Source organism: Carcharhinus amblyrhynchos, chromosome 11 (assembly GCF_965287045.1).
Source record: "Carcharhinus amblyrhynchos chromosome 11, sCarAmb.v2.hapA, whole genome shotgun sequence".
NCBI lineage: Eukaryota > Metazoa > Chordata > Chondrichthyes > Carcharhiniformes > Carcharhinidae > Carcharhinus > Carcharhinus amblyrhynchos.
In genome coordinates, this window is record NC_137334.1 from 79,472,948 (window position 1) to 79,491,330 (window position 18,383).

General features: G+C 40.3%; 1 protein-coding gene across 1 annotated transcript in view; it reads left to right on the plus strand.

Moving 5' to 3' along the window:
- The window catches only part of rif1 (replication timing regulatory factor 1), a 79,488-nt gene that overhangs the window by 12,282 nt on the left and 48,823 nt on the right, over positions 1 to 18,383 (plus strand). The window contains exons 3-9 of the mRNA XM_080199412.1: positions 2,572 to 2,650; positions 4,699 to 4,795; positions 5,695 to 5,825; positions 7,853 to 7,944; positions 11,338 to 11,527; positions 12,311 to 12,403; positions 14,974 to 15,112. Of these exons, the coding sequence (XP_080055538.1) occupies positions 2,572 to 2,650; positions 4,699 to 4,795; positions 5,695 to 5,825; positions 7,853 to 7,944; positions 11,338 to 11,527; positions 12,311 to 12,403; positions 14,974 to 15,112 (821 nt within the window). The remainder of the gene's footprint in view (positions 1 to 2,571; positions 2,651 to 4,698; positions 4,796 to 5,694; positions 5,826 to 7,852; positions 7,945 to 11,337; positions 11,528 to 12,310; positions 12,404 to 14,973; positions 15,113 to 18,383) is intronic.

Here is an 18,383-nt window from a genome sequence, read left to right on the forward strand (position 1 = left end):
TCAAATGTTGCCATGATGTCAAAGGCAGTAACTCTTCCCCTCACTTTTGAAGTTCGGTTCTTTTGTCCATGCTTGAACCAAGGCTGTAATAAGTGACCATGGTGGAATGAGCAGTTTATTGCTAAGCAAGCACTACTTGTTTGCACTGTGAATGATCTCTTTCATCACTTTAACTGATTGAGAATGGATTGATGGGGCGGCAATTGACTGGGGTGGATTTGTTCTGCTTTTTGTGGACCAGACATACCTGGGCAGTTTACCACATTGCCAGGTCGTTATCTATGTGTAGCTGTACTAAACGGCTTGGCTCGGGATGCAGCAAGCTCTGGAGCAGAAACCTTCACTACTGTTACTGGAATATTAACAGTGCCCATAGTCTCTGTAGAATCCAGTGCCTTCAGCTGTTTCTTGGTATCACGTGGCGTGAATTGATCGCTGTAGACTGATATTGGAGACCTCCAGAGGAGGCTAAGTTGGATTATTCACTTGGCACTTCTGGCTGAAGATTGTTGTAAATGCATCAGCCTTATCTTTTCCACTTGAACGCTGGGCTCCCTTGTCATTGAGGATGGAGGTATTTGTGGAGCCTCCAGTGAGCCTTTTAATTATGCACCACTGTTCATAGCTGGATTTGGCAGGAGTTTAGATCTACATAGGAGCATAATAGAAAATAGATGCATGAGTAGCCCATTCAGCCTGTTCTGCCATTCATTATGATGGTGGTTGATGAATTCCACAGATTCACCATTCTGATGGAGAAATTCTCCTCACCTCGATCCTAAAATCTGACCTGTTTGTTGTGGAGTCACTGAGCTCTTCTATTGCTTACTGTTTATGTTACTTGCCATTAAAGTAGTCCTTCGTTGTAGTTTCACCAAGTTGACACCTCATTTTTGATTTTGTCTAGTGTTGCTCCTAAAAAGCTCTTCTGCACACTTCATTTAACCAGAGTTGATTCCCTGCTCAGTTGTAATGGCAGAGTGAGGGAACATGCTAGGTCATGAGATTACACATCGGGGCTGAGTACAATTCTGCTGCTCCTGATGGCCCACAGCGTCTCACGGATGCTCAACCTTGAGTTGCTAGATCTGTTGAAAGTCTAACCCATTTAGCATGGTGGTAGTGCCACACAACACGGTGGAGGGTATCCTCAGAGTGAAGAAGGGACTTTGTCTCCACAAGGACTGTGCAGTGGTCACTCCTGCCACGGACAGATTCGTCTGGAGTAGACAGGTTAGGGAGAATGAGGTCATGTCTGTTTTTTCCTTCTTATTGGTTCCCTTGCCATCTGCTGCAGACCCAGTCCAGCAACTAGTATCCTTTAAGACTTGGCCAGGTCAATCTGTGGAGTGTTACCAAGCCACTCTGGGTGGGAAACTTCACTGTCCATCACCAGGAACATATTCTCCACCTTTGGCACCCTCTGCTTCCTTCAAATGATGTTCAACGTGGAGGAGTGCTAATTCATCAGTTGACAGGGCCGGTATGTGGTAATCAGCAGGTTTCCTTGCCCGTGTTTGAACCAATGCCATGAAACCTCAGAGTCCAGAGTCAGTATTGAGTTTTCCTGCGGCCACTCTCTCCCTCATGTCTACATCATTGTGTCAAAAGGTATTGTATAATGCTTCCATGTGGTTGGTATGCTGTGTTGTCATCAGTTTGTTTCCAAAGTTTAAAGGATTTAATGGCAGTTTTAACAGAAGTCAAGAATCTTGGATTAATTGTGTCATTACTGAAATAGCTGAATGTTGTTATGTGGGGGGGCGGCGATCGGCGATGGCCTAGTGGTCTTATCGCTAGACTGTTAATTCAGAAACTCAGCTATATTCTGGAAATCTTGGTTCAAACCCCACCACGGCAGATGGTGGAATTTGAATTCAGTAAATAATATCTGGAATTAAGAATCTGCTGATGACCGTGAAACCATTGCCAGAAAAACCCATCTAGTTCACTAATATCCTTCTAGAGAAGGAAATCTGCCATCCTTACCTGGTCAGGCCTGTATGTGACTCTAGTGCAATAGCAATGTGGTTGACTTGCAACTGCCCTCCAAGGGCAACTGGGGATGGACAATAAATGCTGGTGAGATCACGACAGCAATGTCTCACGCATGAGTAAAATACAAATGATATATGCATGCCTAATCGATGATGATAATCAATGTAGTTCACTAAAATTGTTTCTGCAATGACAAGTGCATTATGTTGGAAGACGTGTTTAAGGTCTCCTCCAAAGGAAACTATATTCTCTGAAAAGTGTCTCTTTTTTTTAGAAAGTGGAACATTGCAGTCCAGGGTTTACATCCGCCTGAAGTGCTTAAGTACTGCTGTCACAACACTTGTAAAGCAAATGAGTTTGGGGGGCTGGTGGCTTAGTGACTGCAATGTAAAACTAGCAAAAGAGTGATCCTGTAAAGTTTCATTTAAACCACAAAGATAGTGCTGGATACGCAAATAGTACATGGTTGCTGGTCTGATTGAAATATCTAAACATTTTCATTTCAAAGTCTAAACCATTCCAGTCATTGTTTATTGATTTAAGCAAACTGGTTGAATTTATCCTGTGTTTTAGCCGCCTGAGTGGAGAAGATGGCAAAGAATTTGCTGCAGCAGTTGGCAAACAGTTTACTCGGCTCTGTGAAGTATTTAAGGTAAGTTTATTTTTGCTGATTCAGAGGTGAAATACTATGATCAAAGCAATGCTAAAGTTATTAGTGTCACAAGTAGGCTTACATTAACATTGCAATGAAGTTAATGTGAAAATTCCCTAGCTGCCACACTCTGGCATCTGTTTGGGTACACTGAGGGAGAATTCAGCATGGCCAATGCACCTAACCGGCATGTCTTTCAGACTGTGGGAGGAAACCAGAACACTCAGGAAACCCACTCAGACACAGGGAGAATGTGCAGACTCCACACAAACAGTGATCCACGCTGGGGATCAAACCTCTGTGGGCAGCAATGCTGGTTGCTGTGCCATCCATAGTTTTTCATTGCCTTTCATGGTAGAATTGCTGAAATTGTTTTGGTCAAATGTATATTAAATTTTTATTTGCCAAATATCCCTCTTGCTATCTTGTTAAAGTTGTGATTTGTAGCTTGTGTCATAGAGCATAATTACAGTATATCTGTTTCCAATCAGTTAACTATTGATTCATTGCAGTTTCTCGAGTAGAAGCACAGATGTCTTATCATAGAAAGGAACTTTGTGGGGAGAAGATCACTGAACTACATTTAATTGCTTTCTGGTAGATTGATGTAAAAGCCGCTTGATTGGGACATCAGAAAAAATTGTTTCCCTCTCGCTAACATAAATTCGAAGTTATGTTTGGAAAAGCTTTGGAAAATACCACAGAGATTTTGCCTGCTTTATTTATATAGGGCTCAGGGTTGAAAAAAAAGGTGGTTTCCAGCTGCTGTTACTGGGGTCTGTCATTAGGTGAGGACAGTAATATGAAATTGTAACTTTTTAATTAAAGAAAATGAGTGCGCATTGCTCTTTAAATCCGTAATAAGTTCTGGACAGAAAAAAGAGTATTGAGAGCAAAATTGATTGAGTGTTGTAGGTTTGGGTCTTTGAGATTGCCTTGATGGCATGCAATTGTTTTTCCAATACGTTATATTCCCACGTGCTTTTTAAGTGTTCCAATTTTGAATGGATCTTAACAAATAGTAACGTATATACAACAATACAACCAGGCATTTGAGATATTTCAATAAAAGCAAAATTCTGTGGATGCTGAAATATAAACAGAAAATACCAGATAAGCCCAGGCCTGCCAGCATCTGTGGAGAGAGAAACACAATTAACGTTTTGAGTCCAGATAACATTAACTGTGCTGAGTTTATCCAGCATTTTCCATTTTTGTTATGCAATATTTATATTACCTTGTGTGCTGATCATTGAAAATATTCTTCCTGAATCAGTTGCATTTTAAAAATATTTCAGGGTGGTATATTTTCAAATTTGCAATATAGTTAATCACTTTTTTTGCATTGGAATCCTAACTTTTGAATAATATCTTTGGAAGGATTGTGAGATTCAAATCGGATGTACTGTGATGCTTGTTTTATTACTGTAATGCCTGGCCTGTTACTATTTGTATATTGCATTTGTTCTCTCGGTTCAGTTTGATAAATACTTTTTTCTTTGTTGTAAAATTCTTCTGCATAACACACAAAGATTTTTGAAACTTCTGAATACTGCGATGTTCTTGAAGAGGTGATGCAGCTGTTTATAAATAACATTTTTGAAGTATCTTAATTTTCTTCACGTCGTCTTTTTTTCACCCTTTTTTTCTGTCAGCTGACGTAATTAACATTTGTTAGCAATTTGATGCAGTGTTAAACATAAGAATTGCTGCAGTTTTATTCAAAAATGGAATTGGAGAATTTTGAGGGGCAATGCCCAATGTACTTGTCCTTTATGAATCTGAATCTCTGTGCCTTTATCAAAGTGCTGTATAATCCTAAATATGGAATAGCTTTTTTTTTGTCATTCCCCATCTCTCTCGCTCATTACATTTTCCCCCAATCTTGCAGGAGATTTTTATGAATGATATCAATACAATCTATAATTCTACATGTGTCTAAGAATTTTTAGCTTTTCACCAATTACTTACACCTTGCAATTAAAAGCTTTCTGGTTTGTCATGAAATGTTCATCATTTTTACTAAATGCCCTTTTCTTTCAATCAAGACTCATCTTTCAAGCTCGGATTCCGAACTTTGTAACGCAGCACTACAGGCCTTGGGATTCTGTGTTTTTCACAGTAATATTATCGCTGGATTGTCAGGTACAGTTCAACAGAAATCGTCTTCATGCGCTTTATTTAAGTCATTGTAGCAATATATTATGTACCAAATGTGCAGGTAATATTCTCTTATGTTCTATAGAAAACTTCTGATGAGCTGCCTCATCCTTCTCCTTCCTTTCCGTGAGCCAATCTGGCCAACTTTTCCTCTAACGTTCACTCTGCTCAAACCTCTAATTTTGTATTTTCCTAATTTTTCATAATCTTTCCTCCTGCCCTTCTGACCATATCTTTGTCATTGAGACTCACTTCTTGCTCCCTCAATCCTAGTTGCATTAAACAATTGTACGCCCAAAGCCACCCACCCTGGTCTTGTTTTAACCAATATTGATTGTTAATGGCCCTCTCTACATGGTATAATATCCTTGCTACAGTAACTGACTCCTTAACTGATAATACAATGCCTCCTCCTCTTTTACCCTATCCTCTGTCTCATCTGAAGATTCTATATCCCAAAATTTCGATAATGTCATCTGAATTTGCCCTTGCCTCAGATCATCTGCTGCTGCTACAACCCACATTCATTCTTTCATTGCTTGTAGACTTGACTATTCCTATCTGGTCACTCAAATTCCACCCTCCAAATCTTTGGTGTCAGCCATGATTTAGTTGGATGGCAGACAAGGCTCCAAGAGGCTGAATGGCTTACTCCCCTTATTTCTTACGTTGCTATGTGAATTGCCTTGATGTTTTATTGTGTTAAAGGCACTATGTAAATATATGTTGTTGTAACCTGATGTCAAAGTGATTAACTATCTTCAAATCCTGCTGTGAAATTTTCAGTTCCCTGGTGTAAATGATCTTGTACAATGACAGTACGTAATACTATAATTTGCTTTTAGCGTTATGCTCCAATGATTTTTTTTGCATTTCCCTTGCAGAATTTGAAGTCAGACAGTTGATTACAAAACTCTGTGATATTGCAGTCAAATCATCTGATAAGAACACATGTACCAGAGCACTTTGGGTTATATCAAAGCAAAGCTTTTGTGCAGACGTGGTTGAGAAGGAGGTGAGTTTTTTTGCTGCAAATATTGCTGTGTGTTCGTAACTACCGTCTGCTGATATGCAACAGCATACCCACATTAAAAGATGTCCCGCAACAGGCACCTGGGGGAAACCAGCACACTCCCCACGCAGACAAGCCCTGCTGTGAGGGGTGATGGAGGCAGTATTGTGGGTTCGGGAAGTCCCCAGCTTTGGACAGGCGCTTAGACACTGGAGTTTGATTCAGCTGCCGAGCTCTTGGAAGAGGAACAGAAGAGCATTTTGGCAGTTTTCTCTGTTACTGAGCAGCCCCCCTTCAGGATCTACTGTGCTCCCCCTGCTTCGGCAAAGCATTAGAAAAGATGCCTTAAAAATAGTTTGTTCCATCACTAACCTGATTGGAAAGTGGCATCCAGTAGGCTCATCTACCTGTAGTAAGAAAATCAAAGTTAAATTTAATTTCAGAACTTGGAATGTATAAATCCTCATTGATAAAGAGCAAAATAATTGACCGGAATGGAGAACTGCCCTTGTTGCCTATCAGCTTTGATGGCAACAACCTCCAAGGGATCTGAAGAGCGGACAAGGGGCAACTGAGTGACAATGACAGTGATTGCACCTACTTTTAAAGGGCTAACCCCAAGGATCAGCCGAGGATGCATGGAATTGGATCCCCCATCAAGAATGATCTCCAGTCCAATGACTCATCTCATCTCCCAGGAAGTCTTGCCAAGTGATGTCAACTTAATGTGCAATGAGCACATTAAGTTGACAGTTCAGTGTAGCACTGTTGTATTGTCAGCAGGTCCTGACCTTTTGGATGAAGTGGTAAACCAAAGCCCTATAACGAGTCTGGCCAGTGTTTTTCTCCACAAACACCAGTAGAAACAAACTGGAATTTTACCTTAGTTGCTGTTTGTAACTTATGTACAAACTGGCTACCGTGCTTATTAAAACAAGTGACTACATTTCAAAGTAATCCTTTGATTTAGGGCATTCCCAGTTGCAATACAATGCAGTATATAAATGCAAGTTCTAAGACATGAACATACTTTGTGCCACCAAAAATTAGATCAGTCTCAATTGTAACGTTAACTGGCAATGTCGAGTATGGACCTCTGCAGTCTGCCTTAAATAGTGCTCTTATAACTTGCTCAGTCCCTTCCCACTATCTCATTTTGAATATTCACAGTTGTATAGAGAAAGATTAAAGGAGGGACTGGGTTCCATAGTTGGTTGTATGCCATAGGAAAGTGATGCTGAGCTTTTCACTGAGAGAAATATTATAATGATGTTAGGGTGGCACAGTGATTAGAACATAAGAACATAAGAAATAGGAGCAGGAGTAGGCCATCTAGCCCTTCGAGCCTGCCCCGCCATTCAGTAAGATCATGGCTGATCTGTCGTGGCTCAGTTCCACTTTCCCGCCCTCTCCCCATAACCCTTAATCCCCTCTCTTATCAAAAACACTGTTGCACTGTAGCACTGTTGCCTCACAGCTCCAGGGACCTGGGTTCAGATCTGGCCTCAGGTCACTGTGTGTGGAGTTTGCATGTGCTCTCTGTGTCTGCATGGATTTCCTCTGAGTGCTCCAGTTTCCTCCCATACTCCAAAGGTGTGCAGGTTAGGTGGATTACCCATGCTAAATTGTCCCTTAGTGTCAGGGGGAACAGCAGGGTGAATGCATGGGGTTGCGGGGATGGGGCTTGGGTGGAATTGTCTGTGCAGGCTCAGTGCGACAAATGGCTTCCTTCTGTACTGTGATTCATCATTCAAAATCCTGAAATATTTCTATTAAATTAGTGCCTTGTGAGCTCATTGGTAATGTATTAGAGCTCATTGTTAGCTGCTTTAATTATTGATCAGTTGTGAACAAAGTTGTTTCAATGCCTACAAATATAGCATGAACACAACTTCAAACTTCAGTTTGCACAATTTAAAATATACCAATTTTATCTTACTTTTTCTGTACTTTTTCTGGATTTTTTTGTCTCAGTGCATTAAATGTTGACAAGTTGACCAAACTGCTCATGAGTTTTGTTTTCGTATTAGGTTCAAAATGTACTTACAGCAATGGAAACAATATTAACTCGAGACCAACAGTCAATGGTCATTGAACATGAAGCCCTAAATCTTATTGTAAGGTAAGTGTGAATCAAAGTGAAATTATTCATAAATTTATACATTTAAAAAGTAACTTCATTGTAAAGTAAGGAGATACTGTTATGTGCATTCTGGAGAGCAAGAGCTTTGCGTTGGTTCTGTGATTTACTGGATTATTAGTTCCATCAGACCCATGTTCATTTGAAATGTGTTCTACTAAATGGGAAGATGTCCCTTATTCGAGATTTTTATTTGTTAAAACCATGATGTTGCGAATGAACATGATCATGAGAAATCCCTTAAGTTAATTGGCTTGCTATCTGCAGTGGCTTCATAGTTAACTTTAAAGATTAAACGTTATCTTCTGAAAACAGCGCAATATTTGTGTCTTGCATTAAATAAAGACTTGTTTGCATTTAACCATGTTGTGCGCATTTTTCTATTTTGAAAACAAGGCTGGCAATTAATGTCTCAGTTTTATAGTTTGCAAACTATTGCTATAAATAGATTAGTCAGATGCACAGAAAATGGCAAATTGAATTCAACCTGGAAAAGTGAGGTGATGCACTTGAAGTTCAAACAAGGTAAAGGATTGCACAATAAATTGAAGCATACTGGAAAGGTGTAGAGGTTGGAGCGAATCTCCACAGATTCCCAAAGGTAGCATGCCAGGTCATTAAGGTGGTGAAGAAAGTATATGTCATCTTTTCTTGTTTTAGTTGAGGCACATAATATCAGAACAGGGGGTCATGCAGGAACTATGTAAAACATTATGTAGGGTGCAGCTTGAGTATTGTGTGCAGTTCTGGTGTCCTCATTGCTGAAAAGATGTGATTGATTTGGAGAGGATATAGAGGAGATTTACAAGAATGTTCTTGGGACTGTAGGGAAACATTAGGTGCCTGCATGCGCATGCACACTACATCAGCTACTGATTTTTGCCAGCTTAGGATGTAATAGGTTTGACTGTGTTAGCATGGTCTATTCTGACCATGACTTCCTCTTGTGTTTGAGAATTTCTAAGTTCGTAAGTAAGAGAAGCATTGAGAACAGACATTTCCACGTATCCAGGCCTACAACATGTGCACTTTGGCTGATGAGAACCTGAAGCATTGTCTTGGAAGAGATTAGCCAAAGGTATGAAAATGTAACATTTTTTAATTGAAAATTACTCCACTAGCTTACAATTATAAAGCACTTGATGTGGCAAAATGTTTCAAGGCATCAAACAAGTGATCTCAATGGAATCATTTTTGACACCTAGCCACAGATGTTCAAGCGATGGCAATCATCCCTCATCACCCTTTGACTAATCAAATAAATAGATTTTAAGGAGAATGATAAAACTGAGGCAGAATGGAAAATCCAAAGCTCGGGATGAAGGCGATCTAAAGCCTTCCTACTGGTGATGTAATGATTGAAATTGAGGTGCACAAGAGAATTGGAGAAGTGCAGTGATTTCGTATGTTTTGAGGGCTTCAAGGAAATTATAGAAATGGTACCATGGAGGAATTGGAAAGCAAAAGATGCAAATTTTAAAATTGAAATTGTCAGAATGGGAGTTACTGTTGGTCAGTAAGCATAAGGTGATAGATGAATAAGACTTGTAATGTGTCCAGATATTGGAAGCTAAGTTTTGGATGGCTCCAGTTTATGGAAGACAGAAGGCCAGTCATGCGAGTGATAAAATAATCAAGTCTCGAGTTAACAAGGACAAGGGTTTCAGCACCAGACCACCTACGTAAGAACATAAGAAATAGGAGCAGGAGTAGGCCATCTAGCCCTTCGAGCCTGCCCTGCCATTCAACAGGATCATGGCTGATCTTAAGTGGATCAGTTCCACTTTCCCGCTTTCTCCCCATAACCCTTAATTCCTGTGTCTTTCAAACCTATCTACCCGTGACTTAAATATATTCAGCAAGATAGCCTCCACCGCTTCAATGGGCAGAGAATTCCGGTGATTCACCACCCTTTGAGTGAAGAAGTTCCTCCTCAACTCTGATCTAAACTGCCCTCTCCTTATTTTGAGGCTGTGCCCTCTATTTCTGCTATCCTTTCTAAGTGGGAAGAATCTGAGGCACTGTGGAAATCTAGCGATGTTATGGACACTAAGTAGGTAATGTTTGTGATTTGGCAGGTATGTGGTTGGGAGTTTGTGTCTTGGATCAACACAATACCAAGGTTTTGAATGGACTTCAGGCAGTTTGTCAAGGCTGAAAACAGAGGTTGTGACACAGAACAAAATCAATAACTTTAGTCTTTCCAATATTTAATTGGAGAAAAGTTCAGCTCCTCTGAAATTGGATTGCGCACTAGCAGTGTGGCATAGAGGACGGTGAAGAGGGACAAGTGAAAAGGCCTAGAGAGGAATTGCACAATAGAGTGTTGTTGGCACGTATGAGGAAACTGATGTTTTCTAATTATATTGCGATAGGATGGCATGGAGATGAGAACATAAAGGGGGCCAATGATAGATTTTTGGGGGACTCCAGAGAAAATAGTGCAGCTGTTGTAAGAGAAGACTTTGCAAATAATTCTGTTGCAACCATTCAATAAAGAAGAATGGAACCAAGCCAAATGCTGTTCCACCCAACTAGACGATGGAAGAGAGGTGTTACAGAACAGTGGTATGGTCAACTTGTCTTGAAGATTGCAGGTAAGTTGAGAAGGACAATGGAGGATGATTGATCAGAGAATGTTGCTTGTGACTATGATCAAGGCAGTTTCAGCAAAGTGATGGGACTGGAAACCAGATTGAAGAGACTCAACCATTGAATTGTGGAGAAAAGGGGGGCAGGTTTGGGTGATGACTTTAAGGTGAAAAGGAATGTTGGAGATGGAATGGCAGTTTGCAAGGAAAGAGGAGTCCAGGTCGAATTTGTTTTGAAGGAAATGAGGCCAGTTAACAAATTCAAAAAGAGAAGTAGCATGGAATATCTTAAATGGTGCAAGATTTTGTAAAGGTACACTCTCAGCCTTGTAAAATTCACATAATTAGAAGTTCATCATTGCACTAACTTAATGATGCTTACCAAATAAACTTTAAACCTGATGAGGACACCATAAATTAAAGATTTTCTTTTTAGGACATCTGGTCTTCTGAAAGATTTAACGCAAGTCACAAAAGAAACATTATATATAATAATTGTTCTCAAATTAAGCATGCCTGAGCAGCAGCAGTAAGACATTATGATGTATGTTTTAAATCAAAATGTGTTCAGCAGTGAATATTCTTGTTGGGATTTTAAAAAATATATTTAAAAGTTGGAAGTTCTGTTGGTGGTTCATAGTAAGTGGCTCAGCCAGGCAAAGTTTTAATACCTATATAATATTTGTGGCGATAAAAGATAGAGATCTTCAAGCGCAGTGAGATGTATTTGTAAATGAGGAAAACTTTGTGAGTAGTTCTTAACTTTTATTTCTCCTGTTTTAAGGCTGGTAGAGCAGACACCGGTTCAGATGGGAGAAAATGCTGTTCAATGGGCCAAACTAGTACTTCCTCTTGTAGTTCATTCAGCCCCCAAAGTTCGGTTACGGGCAGCAACAGCTCTGGAAATGGGACTACCACTTCTACTTCAAAAGCAACCAGAAGTAGCAGCCATAATTGAGCCCCTAATGATCTCAGTAAGTATGAGAATACTAATATTTGTCATTTTGTCTCTTTTTTAATGTACTGGAATTTCAAAGCCTTTTTAGTTAATTTTTCTTTTTTTGTGATTATCTCACACCTGCTTTAGTTAACATGTTAACCCACAGCCAAAAGGTGTGAACCTGTTGTTTTTTCCCTTTGTTGCTATTTTAGCCGGCATATTTTGGCATCCATAAATGATTCTGTCAACTGTGACTCACTGATGACCTTCATGCCTTTTGAGACAGAAGGTTGTGGGTTCAAGTCCCAATCCAGAGACCTGGGCTTAAGTCAACATAAACACTCCACCTTAATTGGCTTCTTTTAGGTATTCCACCTTACTTCGGAACATGGTGCACACTTGAAAGATGCCACTTTTCAGATGAGGTGTTTAATCTGAGCCCTTGTCTGCAGGGTTGATGTACCTAATTCTGTGCCAATATTTCAAAAGAGCATGAGAGTTCTGTCTGGTAAATTGATCAATATTTACCCCTCACTCAACATCAAATTTATTTTTATATGTAAAAAGTCATTATATTGCTGTTTGAGGAACATTATTGTGGGCGTATTGGTTTTTTTAACTATAGGAAATTACATCTACAGATCAGATATTGTCTCCTGAGCTATAAGACTCGCTGTTGGGGAAACAAGGTACAGGTCAATGCCTGTGCCTTTTATTGTGGGTTAGCAAGTTGATGCAACAAATCCATCTTCTGTACCTTTATTAAAAAGGCAAAGGAATGTAATCTTAAATGTTCCAATATTTCATTTTGTTTCAGAAAATGATTCCAGAACTCCAGAAACTCTTCACGACAAAAAATGAAACTTATGTGTTGAAATTGTGGCCCCTCTTTGTGAAATTGTTGGGAAAGGTAAGATTATCCTAGGCACTGCCTCCAAATAGATGATGAAATGATAGGAAAGAAATATAGCCTTTATAGTTTAAATTAGTTGCAAAGTAGATTATGTTGTTTAAAGCTGTTAATACTGGAGTCCATGAGAATATATTTCCATAGAATATTTGAAGTTAAGAACATAAATAGGGGCATGAGTAGACCATGGGGCCCTTCTAACCTGCTTCACTATTCTATACAATTCCTTTCCCGCTCCCCTTACCCCTTCATACTTCAACTTTAAATAAGTACACAATGAGGTATCCACAACCCTCAGGTAGAGAATTTCACGAATCACAATGCTCTGAGTGAAAGTTTCTCATCTTGGTCTTAAATAGGCAGTCCATAATCCAGAAACCCAGCCTCCTTGTTCTAGATTCAACAGCCATGGAAAATAATCTCTATCTACCCTTTTAAGCCCCTGGAAAATCTTGAATATTTCAATGAGATCACTCTTCATTCTTCTGAACTCCGAAGAGTATAGGCCCAATTTCCTACTCATTATAGGACAACTGCCTCATCCCAGGATTCAATCTAGTAAACCTTTGCTGCACTGTCTGTAATGCACGTGTACCCTTTAAATATAAAACTGCACGCAATTAGTATGGTTTCAGAAAGGCCCTGTACAATTGTAGCAAGAATTCCTTATTCTTGCACTCCAACCCCCTTGGCAGTGAAAGCCAAGACATTCAAGAAAAATACTGAACCTAGAAATGTACAATAAATCCATCTTGAAAGGGAAAAGTGGGTTAAATCTGTAAATAACATCATTTCAGTGTTGTATTTTATTTTTCTCTGGTGGTGTACCATTTTAGTCTTTTAATTGAAAGCTGAGGATGGGATATATTTGTCCATCCGTTATGAGTTAGTGTTAAGTACCAAACCATTAAATATCTCCCTTGAAGATAGTTTTGTTTTAATTTGTTGTTGAGATATGGGCTTTGTAGGTAAGGCCAGTATTTATTACCTGTCTCCAAGAGCCCTTGAGAAGGTGCTACCACCACCTTGAACTGCTGCAGTTCAGGTTGTTTAACACCTAAGGGGGTGTTTTTTTGAAGTAGACTTACATGAAACTAAGTGGCTTGCTATGCCATTTCAAGAGTACACCTAAGAGTCAACCATGTTGCTGTGGATCTGGAATCTCAGCACAGTTGGTGGATTTCCATCCTTGCAGGGCATTAGGGAGCCAGACTGGTTTTTGTGACAATCTGGTGGGTTCATGACCATTATTAATGAAATTGGCATTTTATTCCACACTTATTCATTGTTTTTTAAGTTGCACCAACTGCTATTTTGAGATTTGAACCCAAGCCTCCAGATGATTAATCTGGACCTCTTGATTACTAGTCCAGCGACATTATATTACGCTACAGTCCTCTTAAATAGGTGACACATGAGAGCTTGATATCAAAGAATCCTGGATACCTCTACCCCCGAGTTGTTAATTGGCAGCACAATTGTTAGCAGTACTGCTTCACAGCACCAGGGACCAGAGTTTAATTTTGGTCTCAGGTGATTGTGTGGAGCTTGCAAATTCTTCCCATGTCTGCGTGGGTGTCCTCTCACAGCCCAAATAATGTGCTGGTTAGGTGGATTGGTCATGCTAAATTTCCTCTTAGTATCCAAAGATGTCTAGTTTAGGTGGATTTGCCATGCTAAATTGCCCCATAATTTCAGTGAGATTAGCATGGTAAATATGTGGTGTTACGGAGATGGGCTCTGGGTGGGCTTTTTGTAAGTGGGCCTACTGGTCTCCTCCTGCAGTGTCGGATTTCTATATTGATAGACGGTTTAATGCCTTTTTTACCTCTGGAACTTGGAATGTGCAGAGGAGGTTTACTAGGCTGATACCGGAGTTGAGGGGATTGAGCTATGAGGAGAGGCTGAATAAACTAGGCTTGTACTCGTTAGAGTTTAGAAGAATGAGGGGAGATCTCATTGAGACGTATAAGATGATGAATGGGATGGATAGGATAGAGGTGGAAAGACTCTTCCCGCTCAAAAAAGACAGTAGGACTAGGGGGCACAGCCTCAAGATAAAGGGGAGGCGGTTTAGAACGGAGTTGAGGAGGAACTTCTTCACTCAAAGGGTGGTGAATCTCTGGAATTCTCTGCCCGTTGAAGTGGTGGAGGCTGCCTCGCTAAATATTTTTAAGAAGCGGGTTGATGGGTTTTTGATAAGAGAAGGGATTGAGGGTTATGGGGAGAGGGCGGGAAAGTGGAACTGAGCCACGACAGATCAGCCATGATCTTATTGAATGGCGGGGCAGGCTCGAAGGGCTAGATGGCCTACTCCTGCTCCTATTTCTTATGTTCTTATGTTCTTATGTTCTTATTTGTTCCAGGCAGTCAAGAAGAATACACATTCCTTGGCTTTTACTTCAATTATTTTGGTCTGACGTAAAACAAAATGCAGATGGTGCTTGCAAATTGGGATTACAAAACTGTATCTATTTTGTTTAGACAATGGTCAAACCTAAAGCACAGATTAAACCACAGTTAAACTTATTTCCTCTTAATTTATCAAATTAATCTCTCTCCTATACAAGTCATTGCACCGTGGAGGAAGTTTCATTAATTCTCTACTGCATTTGGAAGAGTTGGGCTTTCGTAGTGGTTCTCCAGTTGTGAAGAAAATAGCTTTCATTGCTTGGAAAAGCTTGATTGATAATTTTGCATTGAATCCTGGTATGTAAAGACTTTATCTATTTTATTTATTATTTTGAGAAATAGATCAGGATTAGTGTTTTTGAAATCTATTGCTTGGATGTTTTTAACCTTTTTATAATTTAATTATTAGAAAATATGAAATGATAGGTTTTTCCATAACTTTATTTCTCATCTTTTCCCATCTCCGAGCATCAGATTCGGCTCATTATTCCCTGGCTAATATCAATTTTTACGTAAGGGGGGGAGGAAAAGAGCAAGTACCACACATTTGCATTTCTGGCAGCACTTAGAGGAACTAAGTGGCTTTCGATTCTTTTCCTTTCAACCTGGTTGACGATCTCTGTTCCCTGAGCACGCCAGCAACTTGTATTTGTGTAGCATCTTGGTTGTAAGGAAACATCGCAAGGCAAGGCACTTCACAAGAGCATTATAAAAACAAAGCGTGACACTGAGCCACACAAGCAGATATTAGGTCAAGTGACCAAGAGTTTGGTCAAAGAGAGGGGTTTTAAGTGTCTTAAAGGAGGAAAGTTCAGTGGCAGAGGGTCGTCGAGAAGGCATTCCAGAGGCCCAGGAATCCAAAGACACGTTTACCAAATGATTAAAATTGGTATTGCACAAGAGGCCAGAATTAGAGGAACTAAAATCACAAAGAAAGTTATTGAGCTGGAGCGGAGATTAAAAGGCAAAGAGGGATAAGGATATTGAGAGATTTGAAAACCAGGATGTGTGGATCAGCAAGCACATGGGTGATGTTTGAATGGGATTTGCTGTGAGTTAAGACATAGGCAGCAAGCAGTATTTTAGATGAGCTTAAGTTTGTGGGAGACCAGCCAGAAGTATGTTGGAATAGTCAATGTGAGATGTTTCAAAAGCACGAGTCAGCATTTTGACAGTAGATGAACTGAGATGTGTGAGGTTTGGCCATGTTTGGAGCTGGAAATAGACAGTCTTAGAAGTGGGGCGAATATAAAGTTGGAAGTTTACCATGCGATTGCATGCAACATCAATGTTGCAAACAAGATGGTTTAATTTCCAATTGTTGCTAGGGGAGAGATGAATCAGTATCTAGGGAATGGAATTTAGTATGAGGGCCAAAAATGCTTGTCTTCCCAATATTTAAAAGGAGGAACTTTTTTCACTATATGTCGGGGAAGACAATTTAGTAATGGGGCGATAACTCAGATTTAGGTGTCATTGGCATGTAGATATACATGTCATTTTGGAGGATGTTGTCAGGCAGCATTTACGTGAAAAATGTGCAGGAAGAAGCAGGAAAAATCCGATCAGCCAATTTCCATCAGTCTATTCTTGATCGTCAGCAAAGTGAATGAAGGTGTCTTCATTTAGTCAACAATAACCTGCTCACTGACCATCAGTTTGGGTTCTGCCAAGGGTATGCAGCTCCTTGCACCTCACACCTCATTACAGGTTTGGTTCAAACATGGTCAAAGAGCTGAACTTGAGGTGAGAGTGACTGCCCTGACATTAGGGTGGCCATGATCAAGTGTAGTATCAAAGAGCCTAAGCAGGAGAGTGACTCAAACTAGTGTTCAACGCGCAACCACCTTCAGTTGCTTTGTCAATGAACTTCCCGCCATTATAAGATCAGAAGTGGGGTTCCTCATTGGCAGTTGTTCACCATTTGTGACTTCTCCAATACTGAAAAAATGTGTTCATATGCAGCGAGTACCATAATGTATTCCATCTTGGGCTGATAAATGACAAGTAACATTTATGCTACACGAGTGATAGACAATGAACATCTCCCAGCAAGATGGAATTTGTTTATCACCCTGTGACATTCAGTGGCTTTGCCATTGTTGAATTCCCCACTGTCAGCATCCTGGGTTTATTATTGACCTGAAACTGATCTGGACCAGCCATATAAAAACAACATGAGCAGATATGAGGCTGGGAATTCTATGGCAAATATTTCCCTTCCTGATTCTCCAAGCTTGTCTGCCATCCATAAGGCACAAGCCACACATGTAATGGGATACTCTGCACTTGCCTGGATGTGTGCAGCTTGAACGTTCAGAAGCTGTATGCTGTCCAAGACAAAGCAGCCTGCTTGATTGGCACTCCATCTGCCACCTTTAAACATTCACACTGTCCACTGATGCACAGTGGCAGCAGTGTGTACTATCTACCAAACACACTGCAACAACTTACCAAGGCTCCTTCGACAGCATCTTCCAAACCCACCTACAAGGATGAGCAGCAGGTAAATGGAAACACAACCACCTGCAAGTTCCTCTCCAAGCCACACCATCCTAACTTGGAACTACATCCAGTCCTTTACTGCTAGATCAAAATTCTGGAACTCCCTGCTTAACAGCACTGTGCGCATACCTGCAACATGTGGACTTTGGTGGTTCAAGAAGTTGGCTCACCACAACCTACTCAAGAGTGATAGGGGTTGGGCAATAAATGCTGGCCTAGCCTTTGATACTTGTGAACAAATAAAAACAAAAGTGGGACTAATGATATGGAAGCAGGCAGAGAAGTCATTTTGAGTGATTATCTGGCTATGATTAGATGAATGGTACTTATGAGAGGACTGTGAAGGGGTATTGGAGGAGGATGATGTGATCAGTCATGTCAAAGGTTGCAGCCAGGCCAAGAAAGACAAGGAGGGGAAGTTTACCTTTTCACCATCATGTAGGGTGTCAATTTTGACTTTGATAACAATGGCATCTGTATTGCTGATGTGGAGATGCCAGCATTGGACTGGAGTAAACACAGTAAGAAGTCTCACAACACCAGGTTAAGGTCCAACAGATTTATTTGGTAGCAAAAGCCACTAGCTTTCAGAGCACTGCCCCTTCATCAGATGAGTAGGCAATAAATGCTGGTCCAGTACAGACTACCTTTAAGACTTAATCACCTGTAAAGACTCACATTCCAATCATTATTTTTGTAAATTGAGTTTGTGTTTTTATATGCCCTGTTTGAATAGAACTCCTACTCACCTGACGAAAGGGCAGCACTCTGCTAGTGGCTTTTGCTATTAAATAAACCTGTTGGACTTTAACCTGGTGTTGTGAGACTTCTATTTGAATTGCAGCAGGGGCAAAAACCTGATTGGAGGTATTCAATCATGGGAGTTCCAAGAAGCAGATTGGGAGAGGTGATAAAAGGCTCCAAATCTCTGGAGAGGAAAGGGAAATTGCCAATGGGACTGTGGTTTGCAAGTTGATGGGGATCAAAAGTTTTCTTTGAGGAGAGGGCAAACTACTCATGGATGAGAGAACATTTGATCCACCTTAATTTGGAAAAATGCGTC